Genomic DNA, 22,565 nt, shown 5'->3' with positions numbered 1-22,565 from the left:
TCTCTCAGACTCTCAAAGGGTTTACAGTTTGCTGTGGATTAAAAACAAAGGTGCTCATCACACACTCATGTTCACAGCAGCATTATTCACAACAGCCAAGAGGTGGAAACAACTCATGTCCATTCACGGATGAGTGGGTAAACAGAACATGGTGTAAGTATATACACATATATATGTAAATATACACAATGGAATATTATTTAGCCTTAAAAAGGAAGGAAATTCTGACACTTGCTACAACATGGATGAACCTTGAGGACGTTGTGCTCAGTGAAATAAGCCAGACACAAAAGGAGAAATACTGTATGATTCCACTTACATGAGGTCTCTAGAGGAGTCAAATTCATAGAGACAGGAAGTAGAATGGTGGGGGCCAGGGGCTGGGGGAGGGGGTGGGGACTTGGTGTTTAATGGTGTTTGGTTTGGGGAGATGAGAAAGTTCTGGAGATGGATGGCGGGGATGGTGCACAACAATGAGTGTAGTTAATACCACTCAACTGTGCGCTTACAAGTGGCTACGATAATAGACCCCATGTGTGTGTCCCGAGGAGTTCACAGCGGTGCGTGGCTGCTGCACGACACCACGGTCCGCAGGGATTTCCTGGGCTGGGCTTCCAGCTCGAGTCCCCCTGAGGTTCCTCGTGAAAACCCCAAGGTGAGCAGACGTAAAGGCCTTTATGGCAAATCCACGTTCTTGCTGCACCTCTGTAAACCATCGGAGCAAACCCACCCAGGCCAGACTCACTTTGTCATCAAGAATCTTTCTCTCAGGTTCTTTCTGGTCAGGAGTCGGGAGACGGTCAGGGAAAGTTTGTGCTTAAATGGAAAATGACTCTGATTCTGATTCTGCGGGAGCCGCACGCACAGCTCCGTGGATAGCAACAATCCTCCTCTCCAGGCACACGGCGGGCCTGCCCAGCAGAGGAGCAGCCCAGCGCCAGCTCTACTCTACTGGCACTTTCATTTCAACATTCCCAATCCACAAACGTGTCCCTTGGATTCTCATTTGACCTGTTCGCAGCACTTTGCTGGTTTCCTCGTGAATGAGTTAAATAAATCTTTAACACGTTTACTCTTTTTTTAAAAAAGGATGTTAAATAAAACAACGGTCTTCCTTTTAAATAGTTTAATAGTCATTTAAATAAGGCTTTGGTGTGATTTTCCACATTTTTATAGTTTCTCTTCTCTACATATACATCTTGCAGAATCTATTATTAATTCATGAGCCGGCCAGCTCCTCTGTTATAACCTGGGAGGGTGAAAGACAATTCAGAAAGGGAGGTTCGCCTGGTTCTGGGGAGCAGCTTGGGCAGGAGGGGCCCACCCCCTCTCAGCTGGAGTCACTAGGCACCAGGAAGCAGATCACATCGCTAGTGCCCAGGGACCCACGAGAGGGGCATACGGGGGGAGCCTAAAGACGGGCAAAGGCCTTGGGCCCACCGCCTACCCAGGGAACAGGGGTCTCAGCCTGGCTATTCGGAGAAGCCCCCCCACAGGCTTCACCTAGAGCCATGGTTCTCACTCGGGAGTTTCCCTGGGGACAGCTGGTGATGTCAGGGGACAGTTTTGGTTGTCATGACTGGGGGGTCATCTACTGTGTGGCAGCCAGGGATGCTGCTAGACACCCCACAGTGCACAGGGCGGCCCCCCACAGAGAATGATCCAGCCCCAAGGGCACAGAAACAAAGGGAAGCAGGTTTCAGGGGAAGAGCCCGGGATGGCCACTGCACTGGCTTACGTCGGGGGCCGACTGTAGAGGGTGCCTGTGGGTCTACGTGGGACAGGCTGTGTCTGTTATGAAGCTGTTGCCACTAAAAACACACCCATGCACCCCTGGCAGCCTCGCCAACCCTGAGACGAGGGCACGATCGCCCCACCAGCAGGTGGGGAAACTGAGGCCCAACCAGGGCTGCCTGGCTCTGGCATTCGCCCTGCCCGCCGGCCTGGCTGAGGCTGGCTCTCTCCCCTGCTCATAAATCTGGGGTCGAGAGCGAGTGTCCCTTCAGCTGAGTCCTTTGCCCCGAGGCTGATGGCGCTGGGTCCTCGGGGCTTGTGGGGTCTGGGCAGCTAGAGGTCCTCGTGGGCGGGGCTCAGGTCCACGCGCTTGGCCTGTCCGAACACCAGGAAGGTGCACAGCCCCAGGCTGCTGATGGCGGCCACCAGGTTGAACACGGATGTCCAGGAGCCAGTGGTCTCGATCAGGTAACCGCCCAGGCACACACCCACGACACCTGCACTCAGGAGAGGGGACCGAGGGGCTGAGTGACAGGCAGTCTCAAGGGCAGTGCCAGGATGAGAAGCTAGGGGGGTGGTGCCTGGAGGAGAGGCTGGGGTGGGGGCTGGAAGGAGAGAAGCCAAATTCAGGTGTCCATGCTGCCGGGCCGAGGGTCTCAGGGGGCAGAGACCTCAGGGGCCATCCAGGAAATCGCCCACCCAATGGGTCCCTCCACATCCTCCACAGGGGACGGGGGCACTGGGGAGGGGCTGGGCTGGGGAACGAGTCCCGTCATCATCCTCCAGGCACTGGGCTCACGGGGACCCTGGACCACGGGGATTTGACTCACATCTGGGGGTCAAGTCAGGGGGCGAGTGGGGCTACGTGCTGTTGGAGAAGCGAACACTCTGTTCTCTCCCTAGGCCAGCTCTGGGGTCTGCACTCTCCCCACACTGGTCTGACACTGTGGGACCCTGCTGAAGGTGCCCGGCCCGAACCCGCAGGGCTGGAGCAGCCAGAGGGAGTGGGAGGACACAGGGGTGTAGCAGCCAGGAGGCACCTCAGGGCCTCTGGGCTTGAGCCCCAAAGGCAGGGACCCCAGGGCACCTCTCACCTGCCAAGGCCCCAGCTGTGTTGGCCACACCTGTGAACAGGGCAGAGAGAAGGAGGACTGGTCAGAGGAGACTGACTGTGACCCACCCCTGGCTCACCCGCCTGGGGGCAGCCCTGGGAGCTCAAGGAGGGACGAGGCTGGGTGAGCAATGCCTGGGCTGGAAGCAGTTGCTTCCTATCCAAACGGCAGGGTCCTCACCAAACAGAAAGCCAGCGCAGGACGGGGCCAGGTCCTGGATGTTCACAGAAATGCCACTGTGGGAAAAGGGAAGGGAGGCAGGCCAGTGACCACGGGCAGACCACCCTGCCAGGCCAGCAGCCAGCCCTCTGAGTGCCTGGAGCCTGCAGACCGTCAGGGAGCACTTGGGACCCACCCTGCCATGCCCGGGTGCCGGGCCATGCCAGGCCGTCTGAACCCGCCCCAGCTCTCCCATCTGGGCCTTGGCACAGCACAGGCACCCACTCCCGGGACAAAAAAAATGGGGAAGCAAGCTTGCTCAAATGCAGTTCACTAATTTGAAAGCGACATTGAATTGCCAATTCCCAAAACAACTCCCAGTGAAGTTTTCCTAATTAAAGGTTAGTACCACTGAGCAGATCGGGAGGGGCAGATGCAGACGCAGCTCACCCCTCACGTGTTGGGGACAAAAGATGCTACCTGGAGATGGCATCTCTTCTCCCAGCCCCTCCCCAGGTGAGGTTCTTGTTTTTCAAATGGCCCAGGTCCACACCAGCTCAGACAACCCTTTGCCTCCGTGGCTCACTCACGGGACCTGCCATGCAGCCGCCCTCCACGTGGCCCCTGAGCCAGGCGGCTTCTCCCTCACGCCCAGGACGAACGATGCTGGGGATGCTTGTGGGCAGCAGGGAGCGGCTCCAGCGGACAGGGCGCCCGGCCCTCACCTGTGGTTGAAGGTCTGAAGACCGATGGAGGCTGACGCAAAGACCACAGACTTACAGAAGCTCGAGGTGTGACCCAAACACAGGGCAAAAATGCTAGACAGGCCGAGGCCCATCACCTGCGGGAGAGACAACTGGTGACAGGGCAGGAGCCACGGCAGCCAACAAGTCCCCTCCCCAAGCGGCCTGGGGCACAACGAACAAGGGTCGGTGAGCAAACTCCTCCCAGGCTGGGGCCTGCCCAGGGGACATGTGGGAAGAGGCTCCATGATAAGCCAGCCCTGCTCGTTGGAGCTAAAGGGGAGAGGCCCCATCCTGCATGAGCAAACCCAGGCCCAAAAATGGGTGCCAGGGCTCCGAGGGGCAGAGAGCCCGTGTACGCAGCTCAGGGAAGACCTCAGCTCAGCCAAAGTGGCCCCAGCACTGACCCGGAGCACCCCTAGCTGCCCTGCCACAACAGCTGCCTTCTGGGTCAGGTGATCTGGGGACAGAACCCCTCAGCTCCCAGGAGCAAAGCAGGGGTGCCCAGAGGAAGCCACGCGCCGACGGTCCTACCTGCATGAACTTCCGAACGGTGATGGTTCTGTAACCTGAACAGAGGGGAGACGGCAGATGTTCCCATCGGCCCATCTGCACTGATGCCCCTGGTACAGGTGGCGGGGGGTGGGGGTCCCACCCAGCACACTGAGGAGAGGCAGCAGGGGAGACGAGAGACGGGCCCTGGCTCAAGATGGGGTATCCTGTGTCGTGGTGAGATGTGTGCACATGCATGTTGGTGCATGTGCGTGCATCTACTCTGCTGTGTGTGTGCATGGAGAGGGTTCCCACAGCAGAGGCCAGGCAGACGCATGGGAGGCAGGCCACTTGGACAGTTACAAATGTGCTTTCTTTGTGTTTCTGCAAAGTTTATAATTTTTCCACAACTGGTGTGCGGTACTTTTGTAACTAGGAAAAGACTAGCATTTAAGAAAGAGCGCAGTGTGCGGAGGGAGAGGGGAGCATGTGTGTGTGCGAGGGCGCTGTCCTCGGGGCGTGTGCACTCGGGTCCTGGGCGGGCACCTGACACGCACAGCCCGCCCCAGGTCTGTGACCTCTGACACTACCAGGTGCCCTTTCCTGCTCTGGAAAGGATTGGGGGCTGAATCTGGCCCCTCGAGGGGATCTCCACCATCACAGCGGGACTCAGGTCCTCTCACTGTGCCCCAATACCCCCTTAATTGGGAAACTGAGGCTGGGGGAGGCGACAGGCTTAAGGCAGTCATCAGCTGAGTCAGGCGGGGAGCTAGCTCCCACAGGCCCAAGAGCCGGGGGTCCCAGTCTCACAGCTTCGTCCTCAGGGGGGTGAAGCCCCCTCCCATCGCTGTACCTGCACCTCCAGGAGGGGTGCCCCCCTGCCCCCGAAAAGTGAGGTAAGCCCGGTGTGGCTCTGGCCTGGCCCCTGCCCTAGCGCTCACCCTGACTGATGAGATGATCGGACAGAAATCCACTGAACAGACTGGCGGGAATCGCCACCAGCCAGGGCACCACGTTGAAGATCCAGCCCTGTTGGGGAAGGGGGGGAACAGGGCCTCAGAGGTGGCCAGAGCCGGCACGCAGCCACCAGGGAGAGCGGCTGCCCATGCCCACTACTGCCCAGTAAGGCTCTCCTGCCCGCAGGCTGGACCTTCTGGGGTTGGGGATCTCCCTCGCCCTAACCTCTCTGCCACCCTGGCCAAGCGCTGGGCCCACCAGGACTGTGCCCCTGCAGGCCGAGTCTCCCCCATGGCTCCCCATACTGTGATGGGGCAGAGCTAGGGGACGCACCCCGCCCTGGGAATGTGCGGCTCAGGGGTCCTGGTCACCAGAACTGGGAGGGTGGCCGGACAGCCTTGGTGGAGCGAGCTGAGTGGATGGGCAGGTGACAGCCCTGTCCACATCACAGCCCCTGCTTGGCCCTCATCAGGAACGACCATCCACAGATCGGCCGGCTGGGTTGTATGGTGGGGACTCTGCTGGGGCAGCTGGACACCCGGGTGTGAATGCATTAGCGGGATGGCACCGGGCCTTTCCAAGGCGCATCGACCCAGGGTGCCAGCCCCGAGAGTGGTGAAGCCACTAGCCCCTGTGGTGTCAGAACCATCACCGAGGCCGGTGGAACCAGGGGCCCATCTGCACACCACGTGCTGGCTTCGTGGCGCCACTTACCCTGAACGAGCTGCCAGGCGGCCAACCCACCTTGGAGCTGGGGAATGTCTCCTTAAAGAAGGTCGGCAGCCAGGAGAGGAGGATGAAGAAGGAGCACGCGGAGGAGAGCTGGGAGAAGATGACCGCCCTGCAGGGAAGCAGACGCCAGGCTCAGGTCCACGCGCCCCCAGCCCCCTCCCCTCACCAGGGGCCAAGAGTGGCCCTACCCCAACGTGGGCCGATCTGACCCCCTGGCTGTACTCACCCTGTGGTCAGTTGGTGCCAGGGAGCACGTGAGGCCCGCCAGGCTCCAACCCCCATCCTGCCGCCCCTGCCCCACACTGCGACCCCATGGCAGCCCAGCTCACCAGACAGAAGGCTTCCGGAAGAGCTGTCTCCAGGGCACTTTGGTGTGCTGGGACATTGGCAGGCCTTGTGCCAAAACGCCCAGGGCCAGGATAAGATCTAGAGGGAGCAAGGTGTTTCCACGCAAAAGCAGATCAGAATCTGGCAGGATGGTGCCTGCTCATGACAGACCACTCACGGGGATGGTTCCAGTGGGCCAGCAGGCCCCCACACCCCTGCATACCCTCCCTGGCTGGGCACCATCCTCTCTGCCAGCGCCTTGGGTTGGTAGCATTTGCCTTTGAGGGTCGACGTGTGTGTTGAGGCTTTCTTTCTCGATCCTTTCCTGTCCTCGGATCCCCCAGCCCCCTTCCTGCCACCTGAAGCCACGACCGCCCTGCAGACTGCCTGTGCCCACGGCAGCTCTCCCTAGGAGCCTGCTTCTGCCCGAGCGGAGCTCTGAGGACTGAGCCCAGCCACACCCGGGCCGAGAGCTCGGTGGCAGACATGTTTCCTGAGCCCCTAGTCTAGGGGACTCTTTTCACAGCCTGGGGCAGCCCTGGGTCCCCCTGATCTGGCATGCTCTGCAGAAGTTCCGTGGCTGCTCTGGGCCTGGCCCCTCCCCAGGCAGTGGTGTTGGCCGGCACTCGCCCACCCGGCTGTGGTTACCTTGTTCGCTCAGCAGGTACCTGTACACGTAACACACCCACAGCAGGGTGAGCCCGCCAGAGAAATAGAAGACGCTCTGCCAGCCGTACCAGTCCAGGAGCAGGGAGCCCACAGCCCCCGTCACCAGGGTCCTGGAACGACAGAGAGGAGCGTGGCCATGACCCTCGGCTTCACTCAGGCAAGCAGATAGAGAACCCCCACCCGGTGTGCACTGAGTCCCTAGTAAAGAAGGTGTTTCTGGTGCCTGTAAAGCAGCTGCTCAGAAGCCCCAGTCTCAGCGTATTTTGTTAAGGATTGCAAGCTTTCAGGAGGGGCTTCAGATGCCAGGGGCCAGGGTGGACGTGGGCACAGCTGCGTGGGTGTGACATGGCACAGGGGTGGCTGCTGTGGGCCCTGCGCTGCTGCAATTTCTTGCTTCCAGGCACTCTGTTGGCCTACAATCGTGGTGTGGATACTTTTAAACAAAAAAAGGCAACAAGAAGAACGTATTGCCAATGCTGAACTGAAACCTCCATGCTGTTCTCAGCTTCACAGGTCAGAGATGACGGAACAGCAACCAAGCCCAACTCCCGCTATTGTCCCAAATAAGTCCTTGCCCACCCTCCCCCTTGCTGCCCCTCATCTGCTGAGCTTTGGCCAGGAGACAAAGGGGAATAAGAGAGAAGAAAAAAGCTCCTCTCCATTGAGGCCAGTGAGCCTGTTGGGGGTGGCCTTGCCCTCTGAGCCTCGCTCCCCCAACCATGGGGTGGACACAATCTCTCCCTGGGCCTTAGGGAAACGGGATTCTGGATGAACAAGGAATGTTTCTCTGTGGGAGCATGTCCCATGTCGCTTATCTGAAGTTGACATTTCACTGGCGCCCTGGGTTTTCATTTGGGCCCTTCTGGCCCAATCACAGGCACCCCCTGCCCCTTTGAATTCCTGCCTAGACCTCAGCAGCAATGAAGTCAGAACCCCGGGACAGGCAGCCCCATTAGGACAGCAGGACATCCTTCCACCCCTAGCGAGGTCTGGACATGAGGGCCTGGGGCTCGGGGGCGGCGTAGGGAGGAGGGACACAGGGTGCTCACACCTGGGCTGTGACAGGTGAGCACAGGCCACCTCCCCACCAGGTTCCTTCTGCACAGATGAAAGGGGACTTGATGAAGAAGTCACTGCCCCTGCCCCGCGCCAGAACCCCAGGGCCCACGCCACGTGCCACCGGCACTGGGGACAGAACGCACACAAAGAGAAGCGCTGTGCTCAGAGATGGGGAGTGACAGCCAGCGCCTCCTGGAGCACAGAACCCGCCAGGCCCACATAACCCTGAGCTGCAGATGTTCCCATGTGGCCTGTCCTGCCTGGACCTATGGCCGCTTTGCCAGGGGCACTGCCTCTGCCTCCCCTGCCCACCCAGGCTGGGACTTACCCGAACTGGGAGCCAGCCCCCACAGTGCTGTAGGTGAAGCCTCGCTCGCTCTCCCGCACCTTCTGCGACAGCAGGCTGGTCAGTGCAGGGAAGTAAACTCCTGGAACAAGCAGAGAATGCAGACGATCGGCAGCCACATCCCCGAGCTGAGGGGTGAGAGCCAGGCCGGGAAGCTCCCCGGGGCCCATCCTGGATTATTTGGGCCCACCTCACCCCCAAGGGACCAACAGGGCTGGGCTCCCAGTGACACTCGGCTAAGGAGACACTCAGCTTGGGTGAGAAGAGCATTCCAGGTTGCAACACAGAGTGGGCAGCAGGAAGACTCGGGTCCAAGCTGGCACTCCTGCCACTGTCACACTGGCTTCCGGAGCCATGCCAGCTCTGAGACCTGGCACTGATATGCACATGTGCGCACACACATATGAGTTGTACGTGCACAAACACACACACCATACACTGATCACATTAGCACACACGCCAACTCACACTAACACACAATCACACACACTCGCACACACTGACTCACGTGGTCACGCACTCACATACACATTTGGACACAAGATGCATGTACAACCAGTGAGACCTGCACAGCCCTGTGGAACCACAGTGCTGGGTCCTGGACACGACATTGCCCTGTAGCAACTCCAAATGTTACCACGGCAGGTGGGGGAGGGAGCACAGGATCTCTCTGTATGTTTCTTTGCAACTTCCTGAGAATCTACAATTATTTCAAAATCTAGTTAAAAAAAAACCCTGCCCTGAGCTCTGCAGCTCCTGCCTGTTACACTGTGTTTTTCTGCAGAAACACCCAGGGAAGCTAAGAGGCCAGGGGCCCTGGACAGGACATGGCCCTTGCCTTCCCATTGGGTCCTGGGCCCCTGTCCACGCCAAGTGCCAGTCACCCAGGGTGACAGCTGCCCCTTGAGCCCTGTTTTGTCCCCCGTAATTGGCCACAGACCAGCTGTACAGAGGAGTCCTTTTGCCTCCCAGGATGATGGGGAGAAACAGCCCGAGCTAAGGGCCACCCAGCTGGGCACCCAGAGAGCCAGCCAGGTGTCCTGGGACCTTCCTCTGCAGGACAGAGAGCACCAGCCAGAGGCCACATGAGGAGCAAGTGGGGTGAATCTGCAGGAGCACAGGAGCCAGACCGCTCAGACCACTCAGACCAGTGGGACCAACCATGGGCCAGACTGGTGGGGTTGGTCAGGAAACAGGCAGGGGCCAATTCCAGGAGATCTGGGTTCCTGGGGGCACAGGCTAGAAGCAGGGTCATGCTCTGCCCCAGGCTCTAGGGGAGAGGGGAAGTGGAGGTCCCTTCCAGAGTGAGTGGGAGAGGTACTCAGGAAGGATCCCAGATCCCACCCACTCAGATCGCATCCAGGTGATGGAAGCTGTCGATGCCATGCTGGTACAGGGCAGGAGTTCAGAAGGCCACCCCGTTCCCTTGAAGGTGGGCTGTGCACCACCTGCCATCAGCTAGGCCACTGGGCGTCTTTGGGGGGTGCTCTCTCCAGAAGTCTAATGCCCCCAAACCATGGGAGACAGAAGTCTTAAGAAACCTGCATCTCCTCAGCCTGCTGGCCTGGCTAGTGGGGTCGTGGTCTCTGCCCAGCAACACGAAGAAATGCCACATGTCCCCACTGTGCTGCCCAGTGGGACTAATAAATATCACGTAGCAACCTGGCTGCCACCCAGGTCCCTAGAGTAGACTTTTTGGCAGAGGAGGACAACTGACATCAGAATGTGCCAGACTTTGAAGTGTTTATAGAAAATGGAAAGTGGTTCAGGTGCCAAGTCATTGTAGGGAAGTGCAGCCGGGACAGCACCCGCCAACAGGGACTGCCCTCCCGTGGCCCTGCACAGGGCCGCGCTGCCGGCGAGGACAGCTGCTCACCCGCCAGGCTGAGGGCCCCAGGACCCTCTCAGCGATAGCCCTGAGGTGTGATACACCTGCTCTGATTTAAGGCAGAGCTGAAAGCACATCATACACAGGGGCACAGACAAGCACATGTATGCATGCACACGTTCACCCACCTGCGTGAACACATACACGCACTCATCCACACATAAACACATACACATGCACACACATGTGTACACACATGTTCACCCACCTGCATGAACACACACATGCACTCATCCACAGGTGTGTAAGCACACATGCACACACTCCCCTGCTCTACCACGCCTGGCACGAGAGTTGAATGCCGGCAGCGTGAGGGAGCAGCCTGAGGCAGCCCTACCTTGGAGCAAGCCTGTGAGGATGCGAGAGAAGGTCATGAAGACAAGGTGGGTGCTGCCGAGGTGGGCGAGCATCGGGGTGGCAGCGGTGATGAAACCCCAGGCGGAGGCTGACAGCAGGATGACCTTCTCACCCCCGATCCTAGAGTGGGGACAGAAGGATGGTGATGGGAGAGCTGTGCGCCTGGGCTGATGGGCTGGTCCAGAAGATCCTGATGTGGAGGAGCCTCGGGTGGAGGGCCTGCACCATGCCTCGCTCAGAGCAGCCCTTTGGGGTAGGCAGTGCTGCCATATCCCCCTCTGCAGAGGAGGCTGCGTGAGAGTGCAGGATCCAGCCTGGTTCGTCTGTCCCCACAGCCCCCAGAGCTGCCTCATGAGGATGCCGGGTGCTCCTTGGGGTGCCGAGCACCCCAAAGGGGAGCTGTGTGCTGGCCCCCCAACCACCTCCCACGTGGACCTCGGGTCTCCCAGCTCACATCTTCCTCTGTGTGAGGCCTCTCCCCACATTCATTTCCCAGGAGCTGCCTCACCCTGTGTGCCAGCAGGGCCCATCCTTCCCGAGAGAAGCCCCCAGCCCTGCAGGGAGAGGTGGTTACCTGTCCCCCAGGTGGCCGCCCACGATCTGAGTCAGGCAGTAGCCCCAGAAGAAGCTGCTGAGCACGATGCCGGCCTCCTTCTTGTTCCAGCCGAAGTCCTGGCTCATGGAGACGGAGCAGACGGGCATGCTGACACGGGCGCAGTATAGCAGGCACGTGCCCAGCAGCAGTGCCCCTGTCCATGCCTGACACTCGGGCCTGCAGGAGAGGAAGGCCTGGTCAGGCCCAGAAGAGGCGGAGCCCTCCTTCACGCACGTTGGAAGGAGGCGACTCAGCCATGTCTCAAAGTCTAAATGCCCCTGTCTATTGACTCCTAGGAGAACACAGCAGATACTAGAAAGATGCACGACATCATTCAGAACGTCAGAGCTGGGGACAGCCCAAATGGCCAGCCATAGGGCAGGTTAAATAAGCCACTGCAGGGGTGCTCCTCTCCAGGACCGGCAGCCGGGACCAGGGCACCCACCTTCTCACGGACTGAGGGGGCCCAGGAAGCCCACCAGGCTGGAGCTGGCAGCTCATAACCCACTGAAGGAGCAGTGGGCTGGGCAAGAGGACCCCAGCTGAGGCAGAGGGAGGGTCCCATGACCGGGTGAGACCAGCACGGTGGGCCCCCCTACAGGGTCCCCAGGAAACCTGGGGGCAGGTGGCGCTGGGCAGCCAGCAGGGGACACAGTGCCATGGGGGCAGGTGGCCCCTTGGAGGAACCTGGGCAGGGGTGAGGCAGCCCTGGCAGCCTGGGAAGGCCTCCAGACAAATGTCCATAGAGGGACAGTCCACAAAACTCCTGGCCAGTGCTCCTCGATATTAGTCACCAAAACCAAAGGAAGTCAGAAACTGCCTCAGCAGGAGGAGCCCAGGAGATGCGACTCAGGGCCTGTGGGATCCTGCATGGGGTCCTGGGACCTCGGGGAAACTGCAGAAATCAGAACAATCCTGTGTCACTATCAGTCCACTGATGGTACAGACGCAGGGCACTAATCTGGGGAGGCTGGTGTGCTACCCTCACAGTGATTCTGTAAATCTAGAACTCTTCTAAACGACAACGTTTATTCTTAAGAAGAGAAAAAGAGAGAGAGGGAGCCTCAAGCACTGTCCGTGCGGGAGAGACCCCGTCGGGGAGGCACACGGGGGATGGCCCAGGGGAGGGGGCAGCTCTAGGGACTTTCGATGTCTGTGTGCAGTGAGGGTGGTGACGGGGGCAGCTGTCAGGAGAATGGAGAAGCCTAAAGCAGTCCCAGCAGACGGCTCGGGGTCCTGCTGCACCTGGACTCGCCCCCCGGCTGGGGTGTGGGTACAGGGGGCTGGGTTCTCCCTGGGGCTGTGACACGCTGCAGGGAGAAAGCTTGGGCTGTGGGAAGGACACGGGCAGGGGTTCCAAGCCTGGGGATCTGAGGCCTGGCCAGGTTGGATGAAGGAGGACGAGGCATCGGTACTGCCAAGCCTTGAGGAGGTCACTAGGGAGGAGAAGGTCAAGGGTGAGAGGCCAGGGCGCCAGGTGGCCAGCTCATAGACATCAAAGTCACCCAGGAAAATGGCGGGATTCAGCCAGGAGAGGAAGGCAGGGACCACGAGCCAGGAACCAAAAGGAAGGAAGGGGTGTCCAGGAGGGGAGGCTGGCTAGAGCCTCAGAGGGCAGTTTGCAGAGCAGAGTGGGGAAGGACACCTCTTGCCTGGTGGATGAGGGGGACAATGGAGTCTCTCCCTTGCCCCCCAAACCCCCATTCAGACCTCTGTCTAGCCCTGGCGGGGGCTGCCCCTGGGCTGCCCTGGTGGGGATCTACCAGAGAACAGTGAGTGGCCAGGGGTGGTGGAAGTTTGGACTCGATCTGCGGTGGACACATGGGCATGTTTCCCACCCGCTGGCCCTCTCCATGCTCGGGCTGCCAGTCCGACTCAGGAGGACAGGCCAGGAGCACCCGTGGGAGGGCCGGAGTCCTCATCTGGTTGCCTCCTGGGGGGATAAGGCCCTAAGGGTAGCTCATGCCTCAAGGTATTGCCAGCTGGCCCAGAGACAGTGGGTGGCACACACGCCAGGAGCCTGATAAACAGGCACAACAAAATGTGTCAGCTATCTCAAAGGCAGCAACGGACCTGGAACGGGGCCCACCTCACCGGGGCAGCAGCGGCCAGCAGCGAGCCGAGGCTACGCCCATGGTCCAGTGCCCTCCCGCCAGCAGGGTGGACCACTAAGCACTGGAGCTGGGTGAAAATGCGGGACCAGAAGGCGCTGCTGGCCAGGAGCTTTTCAGGAGAAGGTGGTTTGTTTCAGGGCCTGCTGCCACCCTGGGGCAACTGCAGCAGCCATGGCCTGCCGTGCCTGGCTGTGGACAGGCCTGAGGCACGTGGGACAAGTTGCCTGGCTGCCCCGAGCCTCAGTTTCCTCAGTGGAGAAGGGTTGTGCCCATGCCTGCCTCCATCATGCTCAGTAAACAGCAGGATGACCCACAAGTTCCTAGTGCCCCAACAAGGAGCCATTGTGACTGGCCACCTCCTCTGGCCGGCATCTCCACACGGTGCACTCCCCCTCTGCAAACCACAGTGTACTTTTCCAGTTGGGGAGCGAGATGGAGAGGCTGTAGCTCCCCTGCTGTCTCGGGCTGGCCAAGGGACCTCATCGTGGGGGCCCCAGGGTCACACTCCCCTCACCCCCAGCAGTGCCCTCCACAGCCAAGGAAGCCGGTGCGGAGTCCTGCAGTCCCACCAGCCGAGACAGATGATTCGAGGTTCAAGACCATCACTCGTGGGTTTGGAGTGAATGAGTCTGAGTTCCAAACAGTCTGGTCTATTGTCCCCAAACAGATCCACATTTGTAGGCCGGGGCCCCACCTAGAGTTTGGGAATTACATTTCCAAAGTGCTGTCAGCTCCCGACGAAGCGAGTGGTCTTCTGCGTTGAAGAACTCTCCAGGAGGAGACGTGGGTGCTGTTCGGGTCCCGGCATGACTCCAGAGCCCTGTCCCTTCCCTGGGCCTCAGTTTCCCCATGTGTACAGAAGAGGTTGCACTGCACCACGGATTTCAAGCTGGTCTCTGGGTGCTCAGAGGGGTGCATGGGTGTGGCTCCAGGGCATCCCTCTGCTGCTATGTGCTTTATATATTGAAACTTCCTAGAGGTGTCCAGTGGGAAACAGGATCCCATGCTAAAAATATCCACAGTGCTGCAATTCCAGGAGCCAGCCGCTTGGCTGTGCCTTGGCTGAGCCCAGGGGAGGGCGCTCCACTTGGAAACTGCCTAGTGACCCCTCAGCGACTGCTAGAGCAGGGACCCTGGCCATCATGCCCTGATCCCACTTCCCAGTTCTTAAAATGTTACTGGAACGACTCAGAAGCTGAGACAATGGGAACACCAGCACAGCGGCAGGCTGCACAGGTCTTGGTGGCCTCCCCTGCTTGGAGGCTGAGGTGGAGGGGGCAGAACCCCACAGGGCGGCTCACCAACTCTTGCTCTGGGCCTGGGGGCCCCAAACGCTGGTTATCTTTGCAGAACCAAAGGCTGTGAGGCAGTTGGGGGGTCCAGGCATCCGCAAGCTGGTGCTGGCGCTGGCTCAATGCCCATCAGAATCTGCGACATGGCCCCCAGGCGCTGAAGCCACTACAGGCTCAGGCACCCGTCTCCTCCAGGGCTCCAAACACGAGGACGATGCCCTGACTTCTCCCCAGAGCTCACCCCTGGGACTTGACGAAGCTCACCCTGCGAGGGCACCAGTCCACCTCCCAGCCTGCTTCCGTCCCAAGTGCTACAGGCCTGTCAGGGACATTGTTCCCTCTGAGCAAACACTCCCACTGGGCTTCGTGGGAAGCACAGAGCAACGCAGTCCAAAGAGCCGTCAAAGTCAGCCCACCCGACGGGGCCGGCAGGGCACCCACCTGCAGGCGCGTCTGCTCCACAGCCCAGCCGCGGCCTCCAGACAGCTGTCCCGGGGACCACACAGGCCCACGGTTTCCCTGTGCCCCTGCAGGCGCGCTCTCTGTGAGCACATGTGTGCACGGCTCTGATTTTCACGCACAGCCTGAGTGACGGAGAGAGAGGTGGGGACGTGGGAGCAAGCCTTTCACCTTCCCACAAGCAGCCAGAGTCCAAAGGTGCCTTTGAAAGGGAGCGTGACTCTTTTATGTGGTCAAAGCAGTGAAGGGTCACCTGCGTCCAGATGGGACTGTGCCCCCGCAGCCTGCCCCTCCCTCAGGTGACCCTACTGGTGACCCTGAGAGCTGGGCTCTGTTTACGTTGGGTGGGAAGTCCAGTGAGAAACAGCGGGAGGCCAGCTGACACTGACCTGCTCTGGAAGGCTGGGCGGCTACTGAGAATGTGGTGCTGCCCATTAGCCTCCTTATGGCCACAAGGGGTCAAGAAAGGCCCGTGAGGTCCAGGCAACCAGTCCACTTTAGCTTAAGGCACTGGCCCGGGAGCTCCCTTGGGAGCTGCGTGGGGCAAGGTGCTGTCTGCTTTCTCCCTGGGCCCCAGAGGCCCCCACAGCCCCGTTCCTGAGCAGGAGGGCAGTGCCAGCCAGGTGGGCAGAGGGACTTCCTTCATAGCCGTTGGGGAAACAGAACAAGGAAGTTGGCTGGAGAGGGCGACCCAGATGTGGCCAGCTGCCTGAGGATTAGGATGCCAGAACCAGAATCCTTGATCCTGTGGATGGGCTGGTGGAACACCGGAGGCTCTGGCAGGATTGGTCAGGAAGGGCCTGAAAGGCTTCATCCCGCCCACTTTGATGGGCCCTGAGCCTCAGGTCAGTGTCCCCAGCTCATCAGGATGCTTCCTGTGAACCTTCTAGAACCTTGTGCTTCCTGCAAACAGCGCCTGTGCTGGAGAAGCATCCATGGCTGAGCAAATATGTGGTCACGTGTTCCCTCAATTCAGAAAAGGGAAATGTGCCCGTGCCACAGGCCAGGAGGGCAGAAAGTTGGAGGGAACATGCCCGGCCAAGGCTGCCCCCCACCCCTGCACTGGGGTGTGGCTGAAGAGCAGCCCTGCCCATTGAGCAGACAGTGCTTCTCCACACAGAGCGCAGGCAGAGTCGGCAGCAATAAACAGTAGCACTTGTTATGATCATTATCACTGTTATCCACTCAGGGGTGTGAAAACCTTCTCCCAGCTGAGCCCAACTGCACTCAGGATCCCACAGGCCCCTCCAGAACGCCTGGCTGTTGCACGTGCTCCTCTCTAAACTGAGCAGGGAGGGGAGTAAAGGCAAAGCCAGCCAGAGCCATTAAAATATAACCTGAGAGGGAAGTTTGCAGAATGTTCTATAGCCCTGGGCCACAACCCTCTGCCTGGCTGGCCTGCCACACACGGGTTGGGCTCAGAGCAAGGCCGTGCCCCTCCATAACCAGCAGGGTAGGGAGGGAGGAAGTGAGTGAGAGGCAGGCTGCAAGGCCCCCCCCATCTGTGCACCCGCGCAGGGCAGCCCTCCCTGCTCTGGCGGGCACCTGCTGGGGAGACTAGGCCAGCACTGACATTTGGGCTTTGTGGCTCGCACTCTCCTCCCTGCTCACCATGCCGGTCCCATGGGAGCCTCTGGCTTCCCTGCTAGCTTTACCTTCATCTGGGCCTCAACATCAGGGGACTTGCCGGGAGGCATGGCAGGAAGGTGCCATCATCCTGCAGGCAGCAGGGGCTGGCCCCAGAGAGCAGGTTTCTGGGACGCTGAGCTGGAGCTGCGCTAGCTCTGCAATCACAGGGCCTGACTTTGGGCCCAGGGCCCCGCAGGCTCGGCCGAGGAGCCACAGCCCATGGAACCAGATCGAGGGCTGAGCCACGGGCGGTCTAGGGGCTGCTCTGGGGTTCCCATCTCGTCCCTGGTTGCTGTGTGTGTCACATTCGTGAGCAGACCCCCTGCCCAGGAGTCTTCTGCACTTGACAGTAGACAGTGGAAACAGAACATGGAGAGGAGTGGGTCACCCGCCTGAGCCCTTCCTCCTGACCACTGACTCTCCCCAAGGGGACCCTGTCCACATCACACAACTGGAACTCAGCCATTCATCCACAGGGTCCAGCGTGTGCCCCCCTGACCAGTCCCGACTGCCCTGTTGGGTGACCCTGCACTGCTACTCCTTGTCCTCTGGTGTGTGGTCACCAGTGGGGGTTCAGGCCTGTAAATGGGTGTGGTCTTACCTAGCAGGATCAGTTCCAGGATGCCGGACTCTGCCTGTGAGCCATCTCTCCTCACTGTCTGAGAGGATGCTCCCTGCCCCAGACAGGCCTCGGAGGATGCCCCCTGCCTACACCACCCCCAGGACCCCAGCTGGCCTGGAGAGGGCTACCGGGGTACTCGCGGGTCCTGGGACTGGATGGAAGGGAGGAGGGTCCCTGGCAGTAGGGGTACTTGTGTGCTCCTTCCTGCCCCTACCCAGGGGAGTGTTGGGCGTGCAGCCCTGCAGCCAGCAGAGCCCTAAGCGGAGACGTCTCCCGCAGGACGCGCCGCTCCCTCCCCAACCACCCCACCCCCGCCGCGGCCCCACCTGGACCACTGGGTGTCCTGGGCCGCGTTCTTGCGTGCCTCGTCCGGGGGCGGCTGCATCGGGCGCAGACGGCCGCGGGCGCAGCGTGTCAGGAGCCGGCTCCCGGCCGGGCCGACCCACGCGGGCAGCGCCGCCCAAGGCCACGTGTCAGTCCCAGCTGCGCTTCCGTCCGGCGCTCCCAGGACGTGTCGCCCCCGGACGGCCACCGCGGCGGGCGGGCGGGAGGGGCGGGGCGCGCCAATCAGGTCCCCGCCCCGCGGACGTCCGACGGGGAGGCCGGGCCTCGCGGGTCTGCGGCGCGATGGTCAGACCCCCGCTCAGGCCTCCCCCCTGTTCCTGGAGCAGGCAGACAGCCCGCCCCGTGTGGCGCCGCGCTGCCCCTGCGGTGGGCGGACGGGTGGGGCTTTGGCGGAGCTGAGCCGGTATGATCCTGGCCCCCGCGAGTGCCGAGTGATGGCACTGGCCTTGGACACGTTGTTGAGCCCGGGAGCCTGCGGGCCCGCCTATAAATCTGGGGGATGATGGTGGTCCCCACCTCACAGGGCTGTGTTCGCATCAAGTGAAAGTTAGGGATAATCTTAACTAAGTGCAATGACAGTAAGACTCCAGGGTCAACCAATTTTTAAGACAGCTCTTTGGAGGTGGGCTCCAGCCCTGTGACCCTGAACCAGCCTGCCAGCACCAGCGGCGCAGTGCAATCAGTCTGCCCGCAGCAGATGCTTGCCGAAGGGCTGAGTTCTTCACACAGGTGTCTGAGCATGGATCCAGGCTGGGCCCCGAGCTGTGTCCCATGGGGCCCTCACTCTCAGGGGCTCCACGTGTGACTTGAGAAGCCTGCAGCACGTGGATCTTATGCCCACGTGAAGGACGCAGGCAACACACAAAGGCTGTGAACGTGGGGACACAATGATGACTGGATTTCTGGCCACATTCTGCTTCTACCAGCTGCTGCCTCCTTGCGTATCCTCCCCCCACCTCCACCCCGACCCACCTCCATCCACCTGCCACACAGCAGCCTAGCGAACTGGGCCATGTCACACCATGCCGAAGCCCTCCAAAGGCTTCTCACTGCACTTAGAAGAAAACCTAAAATGTCCCTGCACCACGGGGGCCGGCCTTCCCGGCTCCAGCCTCCTCTCTGGGCCTCAACAGCTGTGTCTACCTTAGGCCTTTGCACTGTGTTCCCAGGGGTTCACTTGCCCAGCTCCGTACACGCTTGCTGAACAGATCGCTATCCTTTTGTCAACATCTGACGCTCAACGGATCAGAAAGATGGTGTGGAGAGAGCTGTATGCCCTCAAATAGCCCCAGCCCACAGCCAAGGAAAGTCTGAGCATTCTTGCTGAACTCTTTGCTACCAACAGTACTCCACTGTCATCCTGGTCGTTCGCTTCCACCCACTGCATGAGGCTGATGATGATAATTTTAGACAAAGACCTAGAATCACAGTGTAGGGGACATTTGTCTCTTGACTACCCAAAGTCCCTTTCCTCCTGGAGCTGACTGACGTTCTGGGGCGGGCAGACAAAGCACAAAAAGGAGAATAAAAGGGTCGGGAATGGTTGTTTCTGCACATAGACCGGGCTGGAGTGTCCCTGAAAAGACACGTGAGTGAGGCCTGAGTGAAGTGAAGGAGCAAGCCACGCAGGTGGGGCGGGAGGGGCCCAGGCTCAGGTGCACAGGACCACAGGGGCCCAGAGGGGCTGGAGGGGGAGAAGGGAAACGAGGTCACAGTGGTGGGGGCAGTGCAGGCACCACAGGCCTTGGAGGCCAAGTAGAGGCCAGCCAGGGCTCTGAGGTTGGAAGCTACCAGTGTCACAGGACCACCCTGGCTGCTGTCTGGACAGCGTAGGGGGCCAGGGTGGAGGCAGGGAGGACAAGACCACTGCAATACTCCAGGCCCGAGGCGAGGGGGCTCTGGCCAGGGTGGGAGCAGTGAGGCCAAGAGGTGCCCAGTGCACAGGCTGTGCAAGAGGGGCCGGGAAACGGCTCCAGGGCAAGCAGCGGACACCTTCCCGAGACCCCTGAGCTCGGCAGGACTCCCAGTCCTCACTGAGGTGGAAGGTTTGGGTGGCAGCCAAAGCTGCTAGACCAACTGTCACATTCTAAGGGGAGGCTATGAACCTGGTGCTGGCAGTGGCCAGGGTGGACACATGCTGTCCAGGCTTCTAGTTGATTCCGTGAGCTACCCCACACCCAACCAACCAACCCTCCTTGAGTTTCAAGGTGGAAAATGACTGGGTGGGATGTGTACAGAGAGAATTGCCGCAGACAGTTTAACAGCTGGTTTTCAAGAGATGGAGGGCTGCTGTTGGTGACAGAGCTGTCACAGCCACACCCACTGGCTTAGGGCGTTGGTTCCCCCTTCTTGTTTGGGGCCTGCCCACCTAACGTCTGTTTACTTCCAGTGCTGCTGCACCGAGACAGGCCGTAAAGGTTCTTTTAAAGCTAATTCACGCCTCACTGCTTATGTTGTAACCTCTCCCTCCTTGGCCCCCAGAGCCGTCCCTCCTGCACAGCACGAGGCAGGCAAAGTACAGACCAGCCATCACACCTCACACAGCTTTTCATAAAATGCAGATGCCACCCCGCCACCTCTGCCCCCTCTCCTGTCACCTCTGCCCCGTCACCTCTGCCCCATTTGCAGCCAAACAGGCACAATTCCTTCTCCTGAAGAGATGAGTCCATGAAAGAGACTGACAAATGGCCCCTCTGCCATTACAGACAGGAGACTCAGAAACGAACTCCCAGCTCTGGACACAGTCTGCAGGGACTGGCTGACGGAAGGAGGCAGCCCCCTTTGGAGCAGAATTCATATTTTAAGAGGCAGAGGAAAACAAGGACGAAGAACTGTGTACAACTTCATTGGAACCAGAAAAGATGGACTTTATGATGGTACCAAATGGATTTGGTCAATATAGGCTCTACAAGTGGAATTCCTGAAGGTTCTGGAAGAGTTCACTCTTTTCAAGTTTTTTTTTATATACGTTTTTGGTGAGGAAGATTGGCCCTGAGCTAACATCTGTTGCCAATCTTCCTCTTTATTCTTTTTTTCTTCTCCCCAAAGCCCCAGTACATAGTTGTATATCCTAGTTGTAAGTCATTCTACTTCTTCTATGTGGGATGCTGCCACAGCATGGCTTGATGAACGGTGCTAGGTCCACGCCCAGGATATGAACTAGTGAACCCTGGGCAGAGCACACGAACTTAACCACTCAGCCACGGGCCGGGCCCAGAGTTCACTCTTTTCAAAGTGCTGGTGAGCTCAGTATTTGAATCTTACCAACACTGCTCTCAACACTCCTGTTATACACTAAGAACACAACTAGAACGCCCAGGGATTAAGGGCTCTCCCGTCCACGAGTCTGTGGCCAAGCAGGGACCAACACCCTATCCCCTCACCTGGGCCAGTGTGGTCAACAGCCCTCCATGCTTCCGGCTGACTGCCCCCCACCTCCCTCCTTGGCCCCTCCAGGCCTGGCATGGCAATCCTTGGTGACAGCTCAGTTTGCTTTCTAAAGCTAGTTGGGAAGATCATGATCGTCAGACACCATGATCTGTAGGAGAGAAAACCTCACTTGTGTGAGAAGAGCCTGCAGATGTGTCTACAGACGAGAAGTCACAGGCAGGCAGAGAACGTGTCGACTGGCAGCAGCTCCATCACTTCCCTCCGGTTACTAAGCTCAAACATCCCACCCCAAAACACACAGAGCGCCTATCAATCCGGGCAGACATGCGCAGTACAGCCAACAGCAGCATCCCCCATGTCTTCCTCCCCCAAGCTCTCAGTGCGAGTCAGACTATCACCACACAGTGTCACAGCCTGACCACACAGTACCCAGAGCCAGACAGGAGGGTAAAAATGCAGCCACTTGGAAGGGCCCACGTGGACAAATTCCACGCCCCTCCAGCTATTCCTTCACTGACTGTTTTGGATAGAGCTGGGTACAAATGAGTCTGACAGACCGTCTTCTGCACTGTGGTCAGACTGGACCTGTGAGCCTGGCCTTCCAGCTGGGAGACCTCCACACACTGCAAACAACTCCAAGCCCCACATCCTTAACTCCCACCCTCTGCAGTGAGGAACTCACCTACCCTGCTCACACAGGGAGGTTGTGAGCCACGAACCCAGACTACCCCTCCCTGCCCCACCAAGGCCCTCGCCTCACTGGGGCTGGGGCTTGGCCTGGCTTCCAGGGAGCTGTGGCCAGCCTCCTGCAATGATAAACAGCTCAAGACACCACACCTCTAGGGTCACCCATCGCAGAAGAGTCTGCCAGGCTAGTTACACCAAAGGCCCGCCCAAACCCTGTGTCCACACGTAAGCAAATTCACCACAAGGAAGGGAAAAGGACTTCAATGGCATCTCAGAGTTATGGGAGGACATCCAAGACAGGTAGGTGCCACGTCCTGACACTGGGGCGCCTGCTGAACACCTCAGACTCTCATGAGTGCAACCCAAGTGCTCCCAGCACCGTGTCCCCAGCCCTCTGTGAGGGTGCATCATCAAGAGCCACCACATCCCTCCTGCAAGGTGGGGAGCGTGGGCATGAAGAATGGCATAAGGTGTCATTGCCATGTGGGGACAGTGATGGGAGAGGCTCCTTTTCCTGTTCTCTGACTTCTACACTCCACAGTACCACTGCCCTGGACTCCACTAGAAGGTACCGTCTCTGTCAAGTGCCCCACAACCGCCTTTCACACGTGAAGCCGCTCGTGGCCCTGAGAGTGGGACCCACGCCCAGACGGACACGGAACAAGCGCCACAGTGAGAAGGAACCTGGGGCTCACTGGAGCAGTCCCTCTACCTCAAATGTTTGGGAACTTTCATAAGCAAAAGGAAATTACTTAGGATATTCCAATTCAGCTTAAAATCATGTGGTGGGTAGCCCAAATAGTTCTATTTCCTTCACAAAAATGAAAGCTAAGTGTCACAACTCTAGAGGACAAACA

General features: G+C 59.4%; 1 protein-coding gene across 16 annotated transcripts; it reads right to left on the bottom strand.

The window, feature by feature from the left end:
- Positions 1-1,111: 1,111 nt before the first annotated feature.
- On the bottom strand, positions 1,112-17,959 carry SLC17A9 (solute carrier family 17 member 9). Of its 16 annotated transcripts, none has more exons than XR_011530693.1 (14): positions 17,613-17,830; positions 15,018-15,160; positions 11,150-11,347; positions 10,556-10,695; positions 8,313-8,412; positions 6,905-7,035; positions 6,259-6,355; positions 5,942-6,038; positions 5,182-5,269; positions 4,283-4,317; positions 3,596-3,846; positions 3,027-3,082; positions 2,829-2,858; positions 1,112-2,231 (listed from the first exon to the last, which is right to left on the bottom strand). XR_011530693.1 is itself a non-coding variant. In XM_070587772.1 (14 exons), the coding sequence occupies exons 2-14, from the start codon at positions 15,128-15,130 to the stop codon at positions 2,068-2,070; spliced, it is 1,365 nt and encodes a 454-aa protein (XP_070443873.1). In that variant the 5' UTR covers positions 15,131-15,160; positions 17,613-17,959; the 3' UTR covers positions 1,112-2,067. The 16 variants fall into 16 exon arrangements, 10 of the variants coding, with proteins under 10 accessions (XP_070443873.1, XP_070443872.1, XP_070443875.1 ...); XM_070587772.1 differs by having other exon boundaries at positions 3,731-3,846; positions 17,613-17,959; XM_070587771.1 differs by having other exon boundaries at positions 3,731-3,846; positions 5,912-6,038; positions 17,613-17,808.
- Positions 17,960-22,565: the final 4,606 nt, after the last annotated feature.

The sequence above is a fragment of the Equus przewalskii genome, chromosome 21 (assembly GCF_037783145.1).
Source record: "Equus przewalskii isolate Varuska chromosome 21, EquPr2, whole genome shotgun sequence".
NCBI classification, from domain to species: domain Eukaryota; kingdom Metazoa; phylum Chordata; class Mammalia; order Perissodactyla; family Equidae; genus Equus; species Equus przewalskii.
This window is presented reverse-complemented; position numbering and strand designations above follow the sequence as displayed.